The 20,468-nt window shown below is 43.3% G+C and overlaps 1 protein-coding gene across 1 annotated transcript; it reads left to right on the plus strand.

The window, feature by feature from the left end:
* Positions 1-2,449: 2,449 nt before the first annotated feature.
* On the plus strand, positions 2,450-20,447 carry LOC126996455 (cubilin-like). The gene is made up of 13 exons (XM_050856914.1): positions 2,450-3,085; positions 3,738-3,990; positions 4,225-4,331; positions 4,752-4,848; positions 5,207-5,359; positions 5,690-5,831; positions 6,520-6,641; positions 7,382-7,493; positions 9,923-10,028; positions 16,141-16,309; positions 17,093-17,235; positions 17,476-17,608; positions 18,496-20,447. The coding sequence occupies exons 1-13, from the start codon at positions 3,014-3,016 to the stop codon at positions 18,648-18,650; spliced, it is 1,764 nt and encodes a 587-aa protein (XP_050712871.1). The 5' UTR covers positions 2,450-3,013; the 3' UTR covers positions 18,651-20,447.
* The last annotated feature ends 21 nt before the right edge of the window (positions 20,448-20,468 follow it).

Genomic DNA, 20,468 nt, shown 5'->3' on the forward strand with positions numbered 1-20,468 from the left:
TTCCTTTGCCTGCGTTTTCCATTTCTTATATGGATTTACACCCTGATCCTCCTCCTCCTCCTTTCTCTTCTTTTCTTCATTTTCTTCTCATTTGTTCTTCACATTATGTTTATCTCACTTGCCTTCCTATTCACATTCTTGCGTCCCATCTTCTATTTCTCCTTCTTATCCTTCACCTCTTTCCCATTCTGTTCTGAAGCTTACTAATGCTCTTCTAAGCCTCCGTCACCATCCAACATAGTTCACAATATCACACAAACTCGCATGTATGTTTAAAAAGAATGAAAGTGTAGGCTAATGTTCCTTGTCCCCCCCCCCCCGATCTTCATTCATCATAGCCTACTGTAACGCATCAACACTCTATCGTACTGTGAAGAATTGTGTTGAGAATAATAAATGCTAATGAAAAGTTTTAATGGCTCACCAACACGCAAGTAATATGTGTTGAGAATAATGAAAGTGTAATGCTCTTTCTAAGCCTTCAAACCCATTTTTCATAGTCTAGAATACTACACGCAAACGTTAAGGTATTTAGGCTAACTGTTTCGCCTGTCTTCTTTCTAACTAGCCTCCTCAACGATCCCTCTTCTTTTTGTCCTTCTTGTAACTCCCCTAATATTCCTAACATCTTACTTCGGTTATCTCTTTCCATTTGCTTCATTTCCTTCCTAATATCGTCTACTTTCTTTCCTCATCCCTATCTTCATTTGTATACATCCTCCTCCTATTCCTCCTCCTCCCTTCTCTTTTTTTCATTCTTCTTATTTTTCTCCTCTTTTCTTCTTCTTCACGCTATGTTTTCCTCATTTCCCTTCATATTCACATTTTTACATCCCGTCTTTTACTTCTTTCCATTCATGCTTTCCCTCTTTTTTTATAACCCATTCTCTGTGTTGATTCTATGTCATTCCCCTCCCAGTCTCCTCCCTCCTTCCATCCCCTCATACCACCACATCCTCCGCGCCTCCTTCCTCATCCCCTATTTTCTCTCCCTCCCTCCCCCACTCCTTGGCCTAGATGACGTCGCGGCCACAACAGCAATTAAGTCCAATCCCACAGTGTTGATCTGGGGGAGAAAGAGGAGTGTGGTGTTGGCTGGAGAGACGAGGGAAAGGGAGGAGCTGCTCGTATATTTAGGCTGCCAGGGATGTGATGTGGTGAGCAGTGTAGAGATGGAGGAAACTAGTGTATTGATGACGTTTAGCAAGAACAACAACAACAACAACAACAACAACAACAACAACAACAATGAAAACACGAAGAGAGAGAAAAAGAAGAAAAAGCTATAGAAGAAAAATACGATGAGGAAAGAGAATGGGAATGAAAAAAAAATATGAAGAAGGTGAATTAGAATGAAAAAATGATGAAGGAAGAGAATGAGAATGAAAGAAATGATAAAAAAAATATGAATCAAAATAATCACATTTAGCAAAACCAGCAATTAATTCAAATGTCGCGGTCAGATTAGAAAACGCGATTACGGTCCAGGGCATCGGAGTAGCAGGTGGGGGGATGTTGAGGAGGAGGCTGAGGACGGACGGGGCCAGCTGAGGAAAAAGGGAGCCATACGAGAAGGCGGGGCTGGCGAGACCTACAACACCGTAATTATGAGGCGACCATCAGCCCCGGGCCCGTGAGAAAACGTGTGGTTGTGGCGACAGTGGTTTGTTCGCTTCGACGGTTAGGTTTTCGAACATTTGCTACCATACTTTATATCTGGAGTCTTGTGTGTGTAGCATTTTGTCTGTACTCTTTCCTGAACCAGTCTGTTGCTGGAATCCTTCATCCGACTTCATCCGATTTCGATCCTCTTTCGGCTACTCTTGAAATCAACTATTCATAGCAGCGCCAGATGCTTTTTTGTTTAGTCTTATATTGCCATTATGCTGCCTCCTTAAATGTAAAAAATAGGGGAGGATCGAAGATTCAGTTCAGAGGGACAGAGCATGGTCAGTTTCCTTCTCTGGTTAAATTCTCTTTGCAATTTCTTTCATCTTAAAGCGTTTTACGTATATGAGATCTTCAAAAATATTAATTCTCTTACGGCAAAGGAAGGTAAACCTCCCGCGGCCCCGCTGCACACGACTTTCTACTCCAGCTCATCCCTATTCGGATCCCTTATGCTAGAGTTAATTAACGTTTTCATTCCTTCATACCTTTCGCTGGAACAGCCTTCCTTCGTCTGTATTTCTTCCTGCCTACGACTTAAACGCTTTCAGAAAGGGAGTATCAAAACACTTCTTCATCCTATTTTATTTAACGCTCTCTCAATATTAATCGACTTTGCACTTAGTCTGCGAAGGGCAATAAACAGCATCATATCGTAACCGGTGCAGAAATAGAAAGCAAAACATCGACTACAATGGTGTTAGAATATTTTCACTGTGATATGGAGTACTGTGCCGCACTGTTTCATTTTTTACAGTCACTAAAACCGTGAATTGAGTCTACTCAATTAAGTTGGATAAATTCAGATTCAACAAAGACATAGGTAAGAATTGGTTCACCAATAGAGTGGTGGATGAGTGGAACAGGTTCGGCAGTCATGTTATGAGTGCCAATACGATAGACATTAAAGAAGAGGTTCAATAAAGTCATGGGCGGTGAGGTTAGGTGGGGCTATATTTACAGGACCTGCCTTGTATTGACCTGCCGGCCTCATGCAGACTCCCTCCGCTTTTATGTTCTTATGAACAGACTGCCAAACGACCAAACACCCCGGAAGCTGAGGCCTTGCATCAGCGTACTGCCTGACACATGTGTCATTACACGAGGCGGGAACTTTAATAAGGTAATTGATAAGCTGGCCAGGGGTGGGCCGCACACCTGCCTTCCGGGAGTGATAGGTGCATATAAGTGTGTGTCGCGTCCAGCAGCGTCCGCTGGGCACACGCACGACCTGTACTCTCACGGGGAAGACAGGGCAGGGATAGCTCCGGCCTTGATCTTCGGGAACGCAAGTCCAAATATTCCTGTCGGTTCGCAAAGTGTTCCCGCGGCTGACGACTGAAGGATGGCAGCGGCGGGCAGACTGACGCGACGGCTGGTGCTGCTGGGAGGGTTGGCGCTGGCGGCGGCCTCACAGGTAACATGTTGTTCGGGCCTGCATGGTCTGAGTAAGACTGCATCAGAACACGGCTGTTTTGAAACATTTTTCCCATGATAGAGTGTGTACATCGTGAAGGAAGGCAACATGGAGGGTCTTGCATATCATTAAAGTTATGTTTATTATAAAAAGTCGACATAAAATTTAATGATACTGAACTGACTGAAAGTAACAAATTTTGATGGAGGTAACAAAATGAATGATTGAATGGACTGTAGGTTATCCCCCCAGGGAAAAGTCTTCAGGTCATTTTTACGTAATGGGTCTTCTCAGTGTTTTATGAAGTGTACTGATTAATATCATACGCATCAACTTAACAAAAATATGAATCACGCAACATTGTATACATACCATTAATTTTCACCTTTTATTCAGTACATTACGTGCTACACCACCCTTAATTTGACACCAAGGATACAATGTGCTAAACACTGCTGACGTTTAAAATGTAACCCACAGCCTACAGATGAAATCAGAAAGGTTAACGAATCCCTCTTCACCCTGATCTGTTGCAAACGGTATGAACATGAAACGCGGGGTCCCATACTTGTCCCGTCACTGGCTAACAGAATAGATGGATATATTTGTGGAGTGTTTATGTTGTGCACAATATTGTATTTTGTTCCTGCAGCCGGACGGGGCGGCGGTGCTGAAGGACGGTGCACTGCTACAATGGTACACCGGCCTGGCCAGCAACTTGTTCAGTGTTAAAGGGCAGCAGGTCTCGTCGGGGGCTGACCAAACAGACACCGCAGCTCATTCCCTCGTCTCCACCGAGGGCCACAGCAAAAGCAATCAGGCGTCACTCGAGGGGGACCAGGCCGGGGCCAGTACCACGGCTCCCTCCACCCTGCGGCCCATAACAACAGCGTCCCAAGCCCCAAGTAAGTAGCCTAGATGCAGAGTAGATATACTTATGTAGGCACTGGTATGTAGGTATTATGCATATAGAGGTATGTGGAATATGTGATGCAATTGTTCACATCTCTGTATATATGATACCAGCGATTGCACCATACATTCCACACATCTCAACATACATAATACCTACTTAACACTTCCTTACACGTTATTTCCTGTCTGATAGGAGCATGCCATTAATCCAATCCTACGAGCAGACTGTGGCGCCAAGGTGGACGGTTCCCTGGCTGATGGGGGCGTCATCACCACCCCCGGCTACCCTGAGCAGTACGGGCAGGGGCTGTACTGCGTGTGGACCATCGCGGTGAGTATGTGACTGAGTGTTACCTGTCGGGCGCGCCGTAAGGATGAGTCTGCCATATTTAAAGTCGTTTTCTTTTAGGGAGAGCATGTTTACCATTTTCTTTTAGTGATTTCTTTTGGTAGACTTAATATTTGGGTAAAGTCCCTCTTTATATTGATTTATTTGGTTACTTATCTATCTAACTGTATCTATCTACATATCTCTCTATATATTTATCTATCTGCCTATCTACTTGCCAATCGATTTTCACTGTTAACACTTATATACAAGATTTTTTTCTGTCTTTCGTGTTATTGTGTTGATATTTTTTCGCGTTACCTTTGCAATATCTCACGAGAGTATATGGCTACTAAAAGATGAGAGATGTAGTGTCAGCGTAATCTTTTATCTATTTATTACAATCTTTTCTCTTGCACTCAGGGCGGCAAGGGGAAGCGTGTGAGGCTGGAGTTTGAGGACTTCGAGCTGACCAAGACGCCGAGCTGCAGCGGTGACTACCTGTTCGTTTCAGCCACAGGTGGGTGTCGCCTCGCCGGCCGGAAGAACACATGCACTGGGTCTAGACGCGTGGGTGATGACTTATAACCTGCGGTGGGCGGGCACTGGGGTGATTGGGTTATGATGCACAGATGTTTTCTTTGTTGAAGGAAAATCATATAAAGCGTGATGATTGAATTATTCCTTGGAGTTGTTTGACATTTTGAGTTGTTGCTTCTAGTGTTAACACAGTCTCCTTAATCAAGCGTAGTTTATTTATATATATTTGTATGCTTGTTCATTGATTTATCTATCTTTGGCACGTGTCTCTGTGTAGCCTTTCCTCACGCTGCTCAGCCTCCTTTCAGTCACCTCACCGTGAGTCTCCCGTCCCCCAGGCGATGCCAACGACACTTCTGCAGAGCCCCTGTGTGGCACCGACACCCCCGGCGAGTACGTGAGCGACGAAGACGTCCTCTACCTGGAATTTCGCTCCACGCCCGACGGTGACACCTGCAGGGGCTTCTCGGCAAGGTACATCATTGAGGAAGGTGAGTCCTGGCTGTGGGGGATTAGATAAGGGTATGAGGATGGCTGAAGGGCTTTTATAATGTGGCCTCGCCCAAGACTTTGACCAATGAGTTACGGAACTTGCATTAATTAATTATTCTTTGTGATGAACTCTTTGGAGGGATAATTTAGACACTTGTAATTCTCTGCATTGCTTTTTAAGACTTATGAATTGATTTTTTTATGAAGTTAGTACGAGTAACAGCGTTCTTACCTTCCTGATGTGTCTCATTTTGATGCATGAGAGAAAAAAGTTCTTTCCCCATACATATCGCGTGCTTTGTTCGTGACACGGGCCTTTCCCCCATCAGTGGTTGTGACGTGCGGGCAGGAGGTCTCGTTCCTGGAGTTCGATTTTCAGAGTCCCGACTACCCGGAACCGATTGCCAATGGCTCCAGCCACTGCGAGCTGACCGTCTCCCATGACTGCGAGGTGCCCATCTGCCAGGTCAGGTTAGTTCAGTGTGCTCCTTGGATTGGTCACTGCCTCAAAACTCTTCTCTAACAGTAGAATAGCCTTTGCTGTACGGCATGCGTCATTGATTTTTAAGGGCGATTCATAAAAGCGTTCCTGAATATGCCCAGTAACTTTTTTTCTTTCTTCCTCAATAATCATGTTTATCATTATCATCAACATATTTATCATCATCATCAGGAGCAGCAGCAGCATAAGTATAACCAGCAACAGCAGCATATAAGAAGTAATCATGGAAGTAATAGAAGCAGTAGTAGTAGTAGTAGTTAGTAGTAGTAGTTAATAGTAGTAGTAGTAGTAGTAATAGTAATAGTAGTAGTAGTAGTAGTAGTAGTAGTAGTAGTAGTAGTAGTAGTAGTAGTAGTAGTAGTAGTAACTGTTAATCAGCAGAGGCGCGTCTGAATCCCTAGTCGTGTACTTGTTGTAGGCCCAGTTCGACAGTCCAACACAGAGTCCTTGTAAGCGCCCAAACCAAACTATATTCTCTACAATGATCCGTTTTCTTCTACTCCATACCAGATACTAAAGAGATTTCCTGTGTGGTTTCTTAAAATTTCCTCCTTTTCACATCAACACCAAACACTATACAAGGAATTTTCGTCTTGTTTTGTGTTTGGTTGGGGAGCTTACGAACGTGCTGTACTGGATTGTAAAACTGTCCCGTAGACTTGACTTCGTGGAGTTTGAGCTGCAGCCACCTGAGTATGGGAACTGTGACTCCGATCAGTTCATGGTGCGCGCCAACGAGCCTGTCCCAGTGCTGTGCGGCAACAACTCCGGCCAGCACAGTGAGTAACCCGCCTTCTGTTCCGCTCCACCCTTCAGCTCTGCCGCGTTTCTATCATTCTCTTCATGTATTCAACCATTTCTTATTTTAGCTGACGCTCAATAAGTTTCCTATCACATCACAATTAGAACGAATACATTAATCCATCATTCTTTTCATGTACTCAACCATTTCTTATTTTAGCTGACGCTCAATAAGTTTCCTATCACATCACAATTAGAACGAATACATTAATCCATCATTCTTTTCATGTATTCAACCATTTCTCCTTTTAGCTGACAGCCACTAAGTTTCCTATCACATTACATTTTTTTTTTTTACAGCAGAGGAGACAGTGCAAGGGCGTAAAAAAAAAATAATGAAAAAAAGAAGCAAATACATTAATCTAACTTGCCATAATCATCTTAGAGGTAGAAAAAACGACCTTCCTCTATGTTCTTGATTACTTTCACCTCGTTAAATGAGTACATAAATACTCACGTCATTATCTATCTTTTTATTATCACATACACTAGTAATTACTTATCTTTTATTACCACATACTCTAGTAATTCCTCACCTTTTAATTACAGCATACTTTACCCATTATTTATTTTCCACCACATACTCCCGTCATTATTTAACTTTTAATTACCACATACTCTAACCATTATTCATCTTTTCATCACCACATACTCCCGTCACTATTTACCCCTTCATTACCATATCATTCATTGCCTTCCACTCGCCCCCCGCCTGCAGTGTATGTGGAGGTAGCGGGGCGGGCCAGCACCAGCCTGCACGTGCTCCTGTCACGCATCCTGCCCAAACCGGTGGGGCACGTGACCGACCCTGATACCGGTGAAAGCCAACCGTGAGTACAGATGAGACAGGGATAGAAAAATGTTTAAATGTAGAGGTGAAGATAGGTAGATAGATAGGTACATTGATATCTAGACAGAGAGAGATTCCTTACGTATCGAGCTTTAACAAATCCCATCTTCATTACCGTGTTTAAAGCTATGAAAAAATATTACTCCGAACTATTAGCCAAACAGAGATATAAAGCAAAGAAAGAATCAATGAGGTATAGATGTAAAAGTGAAGATAGATGGACAGATTTTATACTCATTGCACTTCAGTAAATTACGTCGCCGTATTTAAAGTTACGAAAACAAAACTCTCTCCACATTATTAGCCAAACAAATATTTAAAGAAAGGAAAGAAGTGTTATGAAAAGGAAGCCTCACTCTACTTCATACCCATGCAGACACACGACAGGCCAGTATTCTTAGGCATATCGCGGCTTACACACCCGCATATGATATTGGTCCGCTTTGACCTCTCTTTCGGCCACCTCTTTGGATTCTTTTTGGGTGCAGCGAGTAGCGGGCTTTTTTATTATTGTTTACATTTTTTGTGCCCTTGAGCTGTCTCCTTTGTTGTAAAAAAAGGGGGGGCTGTTACCTGGGCAAATTTTCCGTGGATCTTCAGTCAAACCACGATTTCCGCTGGCGTGGTTCTCATATTTCCGTGGTTTTCTGACGTGTCCACGATCTTCCAAAACTACGGTAGATTTCACCGAAGGACGACGGTATTACTCACCAACATCATCAGCAGCAATAACAAGAAACAAATGAGAACCACGCTAGCGGAAATCGTGGTTTGACTGAAGATCCACGGAAAATTTGCCCAGTGTGATAGCCCGGCATTCCTAGAGGTTGTGTGCATCGCCATGGGCAGTTTTATGAGCGTAATGATAGTTCGACAAGGGTTCTGCACCATGAATATAAAAAAAACACTCCTGAGAACGCGACTCAATTTGTGGTCTTTGGAAATATTAGTTGCGAGATCCCAAAGCGTCCGGAAATACGAGCGGCAGGCCAAGCGAATCCAACGCCCTCAGAACATTGGTAGGAACACAGCGTAGCGGCGACGTCACTCCCCATCACTGCATAACAACGTGCCCGGGTTATCAAACGTGTCAGGTGGCGGGACACTAACGCAGCACAGAAGAGGAAGTTTCAAGTGTTGTGAAGGAGACGAAAAAGAGATAAAATGAAGATGAAGTTTAGGTTTAGGGTAGGGGAACACAGCGGCGACGTCACTCCCCATCACTGCATAACAACGTGCCCAGGTTATCAAACGTGTCAGGTGGCGGGACACTAACGCAACACACGGAAGAGGAAGTTTCAAGTGTTGTGAAGGAGACGAAAAAGAGATAAAATGAAAATAGAGCTTAGGTTTAGGGTACTGGGTTTCCGCTATCGCTTGACTGAGCTGAGGTTCGTATTTTCAGATAATTTTGGTTTTTACAACAACAATTTCCGAAGACCAGAAAGGAGATTAATCGGGTTCTCATGATTTTTTTTCAGAGGTCTTGCCAATCTATCACTAGGCTCATATAACTACTCATGGAAATACTAACACAACCTCTAGGAAGGCCTGATCAAATATGGGTATGTAAGCAATGAAACGTTTGAGGATATGCGCCAAAGTGCTTTCTCACACACAGCTCGAATAACCATCGCCAACATTAATAATATTTCCGGTTTTTTCTCTTATTTTGTCCATAGTTGACATTCATTGTTGTTTAGTGGCTAAGAAAGAGCGAATTAATGACTAGAATGAATAAGCGATGATTTCATTTAGTCTCTTACACCCTTGATGATGTTCTTTTGGCTAAGGATTCGTGTGTGTGTGTGTGTGTGTGTGTGTGTACTTCGATCTCGGCTCAAGGTATTCGAATAGTGTTTCAAGACTTAGCTTCGGATTGATGTTTTCTGTTGCAGCGAGTGAATGGCGCACACACATGTTTATATTCTCTGATGATAAAGATGTGTGTGTGTGTGTGTGTGTGTGTGTTTGTGTGTGTGTGTGTGTGTACTTCGAATTTCGTTCCGCATGTTTAAAATTAGTGTTTCGAATCTGTTTCGGAAAGGCGTATTGTGTTTGTAGCCAGTTTCGGAGATCAAGATCCGTTAGATTATTGCGGTAAATAGTTTGTTACATGTATTTATGTAAAGCAATTTTTAGGTCAAGTTGCATGAAAAACAACAAAGAATGCTCAACTTTGTGTGTATTTAATAGCTTTGCAAAAGATTTAGAGGAAGCTTCAATGACTAAGCTTATCTGATGACTGTTGTTCCTTTCCCTCTGAATCTTTTCTTTGATTTTTATTTTCACTTTTCCCTCCACCTTTCTTCCGTACCTTCTCTTTCCTCTCTCCTCCTCCTCCTCCTCCTCCTTCTCCACCTCCTCCTCCTCCTCCTCCACCTCCACCTCCTCCTCCTCGTGTTCCAGATTGGAGTGGAGGTACGAGGTGGAGGACACAAGGAGATGGAAGATTCGAGTCAACCAGATTCCCTGCGAATGTTCCCACGACCACCTCAAGACATCGAGTCCCAAAGGTGAGCGACAGCAAGAGCAAGAGAGCAAGAGAGCATGAGATCAAACAGAGAGAGAGAGAGAGAGAGAGAGAGAGAGAGAGAGAGAGAGAGAGAGAGAGAGAGAGAGATTTAGTATTGTTAGTCAAAATAGTGGTGATAGTTTAAGTAGCATAGTAAAAGCAGAATATACTGGTATAGTCATTTTCCTGAGTGGTGACAATATGCTCCGTGTGTGTGTATGTGTGTGTGTGTGTGTGTGTGTGTGTGTGTGTGTGTGTGTGTGTGTGTGTGTGTATAATGGCGCCAAAACTGTGTGCAGGTCCAGCAATGAATAAATATTTGAGTTCCAGTAAACATAAGACAACGTTGCGCAAATATATTGTTTCGATTATCATGTGATAGGCAACACTCCAGTTTCAGCCTGAAGAACGCCAGCCGGTTTGTGACGAAGTGTGAGCGTCGATATCCTGAGAGTAACACAAAACCTCCGTCATAAAGAATACAAGCAAAAAGAGCGAAATGGGACTCTGCGGGAATGCGACACGTTAAATGATTTCCCATGATAAGTTTCAGCTCATCACGAGGCGCGTCATGTCTTTATCCTTGTCGCTGGTTAAGAACGCGTCGGTCGGCTCTGTGGTCCGCGTCCTGGCTCGCTGCATATCCCGGTAGTGTCTGCGTCTGTTGTGGGTTTGAGTGTCTTGTCGCGTCTCGGGTGTGAGGCTGCGAGGCTTTTCTGGTGCGCTGGCTTGATGACGCCTTGATAATATTATGAGCTAACGTAATAATGGCGATAACAGTATACTAATAGGAGTAGGAATGAAAGTTAGAGTAGAAGTAGTAAATTGGACCAGTGAAATTGTTTATAAGAGTAACAAAACCCATAGTGCAGTAGATATGTAGCAAAATGAGGCCAAGATGTTCACTTTCGGAAGAAAGCATGAAAATTTGTATGTGGTTTGAGTATGCTGAATCCATTTCTAACCGGATCCAAGCTGGCAAACCAAGGGATCGCTAAAACTATCCCGCTCAAAATCCAGAAATCCAAGATGGCCGCCCTGCGTATTGCCGATTTTGATATTTCGTTGTAACTTTGCTGCTATTTGACATAGAAACATGATCTTGGTGCCGATTTATAGGTTTTTAAGGTCAAGGAATTCAATGAGATGCCTTAAAATACCATAAAATGTGGTTGGAACAAAATGCAAGGTAGCTGTTTATGATTATTCTAATGTTTTATTTCGTTTTTCAAAAATGTGCTATTAATATTATTATTTCTTTCATTTCCAGAATTGGTAATTAATTGAATAAGTTTTGTTAATTTCGAGAACATTAATCTGATTATACTCATATTGTATGACTAAAACATAAATATCTGATGTAGATATGTAGTCAAACAATATAGATATCTCGGTTACATTAATGTAAACAAATTTCTCTTGCTTGCGTAACCAACGCCACAATTCTTACAAGGTGGAAGTTGAGTCAGAAGCAAATCCAGCGATGCCATTCAATGACTGGTGCACACTCATGGAGACTCAGCATCCCAGTCAGTTTCGATACTGGAGCAAAACCTTCATCCTTGAAGTTCTCTTCCTTCAGTTCATGCAATCACAGCGCGAAGGAAACTTTGAGCTATACATTAGCACCCTGGGGAGAATAGTGCCTTGGATGTTTGCCATGGATCACTTCCACTATGCCAAGTGGTTACCAGTTCACGTGCGAGATTTGATGCAGCTACAACATGAATGCCCAACTGTTTACCAAGAATTCAGAGAAGGTAAGTTTAACCCAAAAGACCACCCATTGCTTCTCCATGATGGCACATGACCATGTGCATGAGCAGCTTAATGCTGTGCTGAAAGGAGATGGTGGATAATTGGCATCACTGAAAACGAATCAGCTCTCAAGCGATGGTTGATTGCTGGTCCTGAGATGGCCAGGATCATACATGATGTTGAAGTGACCCTATCTCAGAAGGAAACCCATGACAACCGACATCATGAACAAACATTAACCACACAAAGAGATTTGCCTCAAATGTACAAAGCGTGATAGATGTTATGAATGAGCTTGGTAATCCTTCACAGAAACGAGCAACGATCTCCTCACACTGGACACAAAGGTCATCATGGCCGACGAAGTCGTCAAAACATCTCAGAAGCCGAGGAAATAGGAAAGAATCAATACAAAACATTTGTTGAATTGCGGCTTGTGAAAATGGAGAAACCACTCTATGAAACTGTTCCAAAGAACAATCTTCAATTGTTCAAGTATGGAGAGCGGAAAGTGCCCTCAAAGATGAAGTCCAAATTGTCAAACATGAAGAGTGACCTGCAACTATTTTCTAGAATGTACATCTCTTGCCAAGCACGAAATGGAGACATGGACGTCTTCTTCCAGCATGAGAACCACTCTTGGCCACCGTCTCTGGCTGAAAATAACATGATGCGACTCGGAGAAAAAGCTGATTTGCTGAAGTGCTTGGAGCCACTAGCCCAACGCCCACAGTACACACCTGATGTGGATGTGAAGATCTTGCCCTGTTCACACATGAGGGCTGCCTCCTGTTCACATTGGCTCCGAAGACTGCCACAACAATCGTGAAAATGTTCAAAGACTATGCAGAGTATGTCTTTGTCCCATATCTGAAGAGGCAGCTTGAACATGTTGCACGAGTAAATGTTGTGTGGATGCCTATAAGGCCGACAGTCTCAAAGCACACACCAGAGAGGGCTGAGGTACTGAGAAGCTCTTCGGGTTTCCGATAAAACACGACTCACATAACTGGAAACGCGTCGTGCGTGTTGACAGGAACAAGACGGAGCTCTTCAGATTTCTAGCCACTGTTATCGAATCTGAATCAACAGTGAGAGGAAAGATGCTGGTCACAACGAAAGGTCAGAGTGTTGCCTCTTCTGCAACACTTGATGCTTCTGGGCTTCAACCATGTTCACATGAAGAAGCAGACTACCGAATGATGCTTCACTGCTTCCATGCCTACAGAAGTGGCATGAAGAGGATCATGGTGCACGCTACTGACACGGACGTCTTAGTTCTAGCCATTGTGACTACAAGCAAAATGGAAGACTGTGAAATTTGGTTAGCTTTGGTCATGGTGCACACTTTCGCTATATTGGAGCACATGCCATTGCCAGTGAGCTTGGCAATGATTACTGCAGAGGCCTCCCATTCATGCACGCCTTTTCAGGGTGTGACACGGTGTCTTCATTGAGCTCCGTCGGTAAGAAGACTGCTTGGGAAGTATGGAAATCACTTCCAGAAATCACTGAAGTATTTCAACGGCTGTCAACTACTCCTGATGAAGTTACAGATGCTGACCTGAAGGAACTCGAAAGATATGTGGTTCTGCTGTACTCTCGCACGTCACAACTCACTGATGTGAATGAAGCCAGGAAGCATCTCTTCTCTTACTGTAATCGGAACTTGGAGAACATCCCACCGTCACGTGCAGCACTTCTGCAACATGTAAAGCGTGCCGCTTACCAAGCAGGATATGTCTGGGGTCAGACATTAGAGGCCAATCCAACACTTCCAAGTCCTTCCGAGTGGGGGTGGAAACTTGACAGTGAGCGAATCTGGGTGCCCTTATGGAGTACCCTGCCAGAGGCATCAAAGGGCTGCAGTGAACTTATTACGTGTGCATGTAAAAAACGGTGCACAGGAAGATGCCAGTGTGCTAAAGCAAGCCTCCCGTGTACACAGCTGTGTTTTTGTGGTGGACAATGTGCAGACAAAGCGAACAGTGTCCTAGATTAAGTTCCTTTTTTTTTTTTTTTTTTACTTTTGTAATGCATTTCAAACTCATTTCATCTAATTTAGTATTATGTCAGTAAAATATTCTTTGTGAATTATGAGTGTGAACAATATTAGTCTCAATGGATCATCGAAATTGGTTAAAACTAACTGAATCTTCCTACTCATAGTTTTGATATGAATAAAAAAGACTTTATTACATCTTGGATTTTGTTCCAACCACATTTTATGGTATTATAAGGCATCTCATTGAATTCCTTGACCTTAAAAACCTATAAATCGGCACCAAGATCATGTTTCTATGTCAAATAACAGCAAAGTTACAACGAAGTATCAAAATCGGCAATACGCATGGCGGCCATCTTGGATTTCCTGATTTTGAGCGGGATCCCTTGGTTTGCCAGCTTGGATCCGGTTAGAAATGGATTCAGCATACTCAAAAACCCCTACATTCAAATTTTCATGCTTTCTTCCGGAAGTGAACATCTTTTTGACATATCGACTGGACTACCAAGGCTGCGACACGTACACATGTCATTCCACCATCACTGCGCACATGGGACCTACATTTCCTTCCTAGAGTATAAGGTCTTTCCGTGTGAGGCTGGTAGGGTAGGGCGCTGATGGCTGTTTGTTCCGTGAAAGCTCCGTGTTTGCTTTTCATTTACAGGAGTGAGAGAGGGAAGGGGCGACGTTGGGTGGCTCGTGTTGGTTTTTGTGAGATTGTGAGTGGTTGACTGATTAACTGAGAAGAGATGAAGTGAGTGAGCGACTGACTGACTGAATGGTTGGAGAAATTATTTAGTGAGTTTGTGACTGACTGACTGACTGCGTGATTGGAGAAACTATTTGGTGAGAGAGTGAATGTGTGACTGACTGATTAACTGAGAGACTGATTAACCGAGGAAAGATGGTGTGTAAGTGACTGACTGAATGAATGACTGGCGAAATGATTTAGTCGTGAGGATGTGACTGATTGATTAACTGAAAGACTGATTAACTGAGGAAAGATTAAGTGTGTGTGTGACAAACTGAATGAATTGCGAAGTGATTTAGTCGTGAGGATGTGACTGATTGGTTAACTGAATGACTAATGGAATGAAGATGGCGTGAATGTGTGACTGACCTGTTTGAATGATTAAGTGAATGACGATCTGCATGGGTGTGGGAGTCACTGATCAACTGATTCAATGGTTCGAATGTTGTTGCCTCTTTTGATAGAAATACGAATGTTACACAACGAAAAGTGCGAGATTTAATGCAAATTGATAGTGTGTGAGGATATGAAATAAAAATGGAGAATACAAGAGGAAGAGGCCCGGTGGAGAGGAACCGGAAAGGAGGAGGAAAGAGAAACTAAATTATGTGAAACGATGAGATGACAGGATCGCGGAGAGATAAACGTCATCAGAAAAAAAAATAATGGCTGGGGAAGGCAAAGTGCGATTAAACGGAGACGTATTCTCCTCTTTTTTTTTATAATCATAACAACATTCGAACCATTGAATCGGTTGATCAGTGACTCCCACACCCAGGTCATGATTTACTCAGTCATTCAGGTAGGTCAGTCACACATTTACTAGTTTACAAAGTGAGGGAGATCATGAGGAAAAAAGTCAAGGCTTATTCAATCCTGGCGATGGAGTAGTTTGATATTTCTCTTTTGGAAGCGCTAAAAATAGTCACAGATGGAGAAGGTTCTCGGCGCCTCGCCTCAAACGCGCAGACACGTGAGCGGCGGCCGCGGCGGGAGAAAAAGCGCAGCCTATCAATATCCACTTTTTTTTTCGGGAAAACCTGTAAAAGTATTCACGGGTGAAATCCATCACCTCGGCGGTTGCCTATGTAACCATGATATTTTGTACAAACTTTACATCTATATCTATCTATTTATCTATCTATATATTCTGAATGTGTGTGTGTGTGTGTGTGTGTGTGTGTGTGTGTGTGTGTATATATATATATATATATATATATATATATATATATATATATATATATATATATATATATATATATATATATATATATATATATATATATATATATATATATATATATATATATATATATATATATATATTCATTTTTACTTATGTTTTACACACTCGAGAACACGCATTGAATGATATAATAATATATGTTTTTCTGTTACCCACGAGATAAAAAAAACTGCCCCTTGATTAATCATGCAAATCTTTGTCGTCGGGTATGGGCGTCGCGGGATTGGCGCGAGGACGAAGTACTCCACACCCAGGGCATATGTCTGCATCATTTAATAAGATATATAATCTGCTTGAAGAGAGTAAAAACTGGTTCCCTGCTGAATAATGCAAATCTCTGTGGCCGGATATGGGTGTGGCATACTCCGGCCCCGTCCACCCGCCAGCACCCACAGGCTGTCTGCAGTACCACGTGGGCGTGAGGGAGACCATCAGCAGCTTCAACTTCCACGGCAGCAAATTAGACTACGACCCTTGCTGGAACGGCACCGAGAGGGACTGTGGCCGCCGAGTGTGGACAGGTGAGGCAAGGACCGAAGTGCACTGCTACAAAAAAACATAAATCAGGCGGCTGCTCGTGAAAAGAAGCCGCAGTCGTGGAGTGAGAACAGGAGAGAAAAGACCGACATCAAAATAGAATACTAATATGTGTATAAATAAAACAAGGTTATTGAGTTTTTTATTTTTTTTTGACGGGAATGGGATCAAAGTGTAGGGATATGTGAGAGAAAGACAATTTTATTGAGGAAATCTGTGCAGCTAAATTTATATACACTTGTTTTTGTGATGAGTAGACTGTGATCGAGGAGGTAGGGCGGGGTAGCGAGCAAAACATCGGAAGATTCATACTTAGAACCCACACACACACACACACACACACACACACACACACACACACACACATATGCGCGCGCCCTTCGATAGCTCAGTCGGTTAAAGCGCTGCGGTGCCAGGCTTCGCGGCATTGCAGGCAAAGGTCCGAGCCCCGCTCAGGCCGGTTTTGTTCCGCTGAGTAGGAGCGGTTACTGTACCCTCCCCCCCAAGCAAGGGGGAAGGGGTGCGTGGTGTATGAGGTCCTGGCAGTACCGAGAGATCGACTGATGAGCCAAGTCCAACTCGTAATCAGGGCGTGGTGAAAATACATACACAAAGACACGTTGCACACACGTCTGTTGGTGATGAGAATCGGAAGTTTGTTAAAAAAAACCCACCATACGTAAGATATTTAGACGAACCATAAAAGCACAACAAAAGAAAGTGTTGCAATTATGATGAAAAGAAACTAAGACTTTTATTTCCTTCAGGCCACCTCAACAACCTGGACTACCACGTGTGTGTGCGCGTGGCTCAAGGCTACTGCGGCATCATGTACACGCCGACGGGGCCAGAGTCCTTCCTCCTCAACGGCGAGACTCCCTACAACAGCACCGAGCCGCGGAAGAACCTGGTGTGTGTGTGTGTGTGTGTGTGTGGGTGGGTGTGGGGGGCATGTATGTAGGGGGGAAGGGGGGGGTCGTGTGGGTGTGGGTGTGGGTGTGGGGGGAATGTATATAGGGGGGAAGGGGGGTTCGTGTGTGTGAGTGTGTGTGTGTGTGTGTGTGTGTGTGTGTGTGTGTGTTTGGTCTTATACATACACAGGTCTCGTACCCTTCCCGTCCAATACTACCTAACTCCGTCTTTCCGTCAGTTCGGCTCGAAGGCGTGCCAGGCAGATTACGTGCTCGTCCCGAAGTGCCGCACCCCGGGGGACAACGACCCCTGGAGCCATGACAGGTTCTGCGGCCAGGCACTCGGGAACTACGTCCAGGGCCCCATCGTCAGTAAGTCCCGCCTTGCCCTCCGCCCTAACGACTCCTGACATCATATCCCTTCTAGATAAAATCATTTTCATATATACCCATAAAACTGTTCCAGTGGCATCACAACATTCATTTTTATAGTAAGGGAAGCAGCTCAAGGGAAGAAAATAAATAAGAACAAAAAAGATCGCTGGTAATCCACCTATAAAAGGAAAGAAAAGAGAGGTCATTTTCGGATGTACTACTCGTAAGAAGCCACTGATGCACCGAAATCACTTCAGAAGACTGGGATCCAAAGTTCGTATTGGAATTGGCTGATAAGATGGATGCCAGCAGTTTTGAGTTCTAAGGCTGTGTTATACAAACCTTAGCACTGAGATTATGATGCAGATTCTGAGAAAGGAAAGATTTTATCCCCAAAGCAAATAATAATGTAGCTGTTGTAAGTTTTGTTTTACAGTATGACGCACTAATATAACGTGGTAGGCAGGGAGAGAGATTCCATTAAGATGACGTCGGCAGTACTTTCAGAGGTTGACGATATTCTAACGTAAACGGTGCTGATGATGTGTGCTGAGGCGGTCATTCGTTTCGGGCGCAGACACATCCTTGGGTCTGATTTGCTTCACGATCGTATACTCCCTGGTTGCTACTTTCCTCTCTTTCTTTTATTTTCTCTGGGTTTCTATGCTTTCTCTCTCTCTCTCTCTCTCTCTCTCTCTCTCTCTCTCTCTCTCTCTCTCTCTCTCTCTCTCTCTCTCTCTCTCTCTCTCTCTCTCTCTCTCTCTCTCTCTCTCTCTCTCTCTCTTAAATCTTGTATCTTGTATCTTGTTTTTTGTACCTTCTATCTCGTATCTCGTATCTTGTATCTCGCATCCCGTATCTCACATCACATAATCTCCCTGCAGGCTACTCCACACCGTTCTACATGCAGGTGAAGACAGACGCGGACGAGTACTCCCGCAGCATTGACCTGGGCAACAGAGGCTTCGAGCTTCTGTACACCCAGCTGCCCTGCTCCGGACCGTACCTCTTCAACAGCGACCAAAAGTACAGCGGGTAGAGGCTGCGAAGACCTGTGGTGACTGCCCGGCCTCTACCGATTATTTGAGGAACATTAGTGATCCCAGTTGTTTTATTGTAAATCTTTAATGGCTACGCAGGTGATCTTGACTAACTATATTTTACTTGGGATTACTCTCTGAAAACAGACGATAAATATCCAGATAGCACATTGTCTATAATATACGAAAATTTGAGCATGTTGCAAGATTCAGATCAATACAATATTTCTAAGCATAGCTACGTTTAAATACAATACAAAATCTGCTAAAAAGCTGCCGACATTGAATAATTACTTAGATGCTGATTTGTGCACATTTCGTCCCTAGTGGTCATGAGCAATTCATCGCAGTGACAAAAGGCAAATAATTTTCTATTGACACAGTTATACACATACAAGCACATTACACACAGTACTCTGAGCTTTTATTTCAGTCATCTTCCAGGCCAGTATAAAACGTATGTGGCAAATGCTCAGTGGTTTAGATTCATCTACAATGAAGTTTCACGAGGTTCATTTTCATTACCCACCTTTTTCTGTTATGTATTACTATCCTTTTTTTCTGGAATTCAGTATGTGTTGACTTATTGTTGTATATTTCACTGATCAACCACAATTCACTGGGGACTCTCAACAAGAGCCACACGGTACCAAAGCAGGACAATGAAAATTATTCATGTTTTGATCCTCATTATTTCTGAGTGGCGCAAGAATGAGATGAGGCTCTTGGCTGTTCCAAAACTCAATGTCTTCCATTCATAAACTATTAATTTTAGTACAGAAAACCTTTCAGAAAACTATCTTTGTATATATTTCCAACAATAAACTAGACAGCTCAAGACCTTAATAATAATAAGAGAAAGAAAAGCCAAACACTGCTCTCACACAAGATAGACCGGAAGAGTTCCGAGCAGATGGTCAGTTTGGGTTTTAGAGGCGTCTAGACACATGAAGTAGAAGTTCTGTGTTCGTTCCTCCTCCTCACTAAAAATAAAAATACTGACCTGAATACTTCATGCCAGTCTCGGCTGTTCCAGCAGCGACTGCATCGTAAAGTTCGGTGGGACGACCTGAGGATGTACTTTTCCGATTTCCCGTGGAATGATTACTGCTTCCAGGACAGAGACCCCTCTGTGTGTGCCCAGCACATCACCGAGGTGATTGTCTTTGGAATGGAGGCACACATTCCATGTACTTCTCTACTCCTCATGCAAAAAACCCTTGGTTCAGTCACGCTTTTAAAGATAGAGAGGCAGCTCACAAAAGGTACCTGAGCATTTGAACTCTTGCTAATCACCATCTTTACATTTCTGCCCGGAATCGTCCCAAATCTACTCTTCGACTTACCAAAACACTTTCATCATTAGTAAATGCCAACACTTTGCTTTTTTCTCTAATTCTTCCAGAGACTTCTGGCACCTTGCTAAAAATATCTCGAAAAATTTCACTTCTTCATCTTTCCCTCCTCTTCTTAACCATGACAGCAGCACCGCCGTCACACATATCTCTAAGGCTGAACTCTTCGCTCAGACTTTCTCTAAAAATTCCACTCTGGCATTATTGCTGTTGAACCTGCTACTCCTGCTATTACTGCTCCCATTAGGAGTGAGCCAAGCCTCACGACAACCAAACAGCCTAAGGAGATGCGAACACTTGTTATTTGAATAGAGAAAACAATTATTTTTCCTTGGCCGTTTTCTGCGCGAGCACTTAACCAGTGCTCTGGTCTGATCATCCTTTATAAGTTAGTTCCCACAAAAATAAAATCCAATCGGCATGAATAAAGGCTTAATGTTACATAGCGTACATTATTTCTAT

The sequence above is a fragment of the Eriocheir sinensis genome, chromosome 10, assembly GCF_024679095.1.
Source record: "Eriocheir sinensis breed Jianghai 21 chromosome 10, ASM2467909v1, whole genome shotgun sequence".
In the NCBI taxonomy this organism is placed as follows: domain Eukaryota; kingdom Metazoa; phylum Arthropoda; class Malacostraca; order Decapoda; family Varunidae; genus Eriocheir; species Eriocheir sinensis.

Bases quoted from the DNA above. Each gene is read 5' to 3' on its own strand.
- LOC126996455 (XM_050856914.1), top strand. From the start codon at position 3,014: ATGGCAGCGGCGGGCAGACTGACGCGACGGCTGGTGCTGCTGGGAGGG. The intron at 4,849-5,206 runs GTGGGTGTCGCC...CCCGTCCCCCAG, and splicing joins CCTGTTCGTTTCAGCCACAG to GCGATGCCAACGACACTTCT. The intron at 5,832-6,519 runs GTTAGTTCAGTG...ACTGTCCCGTAG, and splicing joins GTGCCCATCTGCCAGGTCAG to ACTTGACTTCGTGGAGTTTG.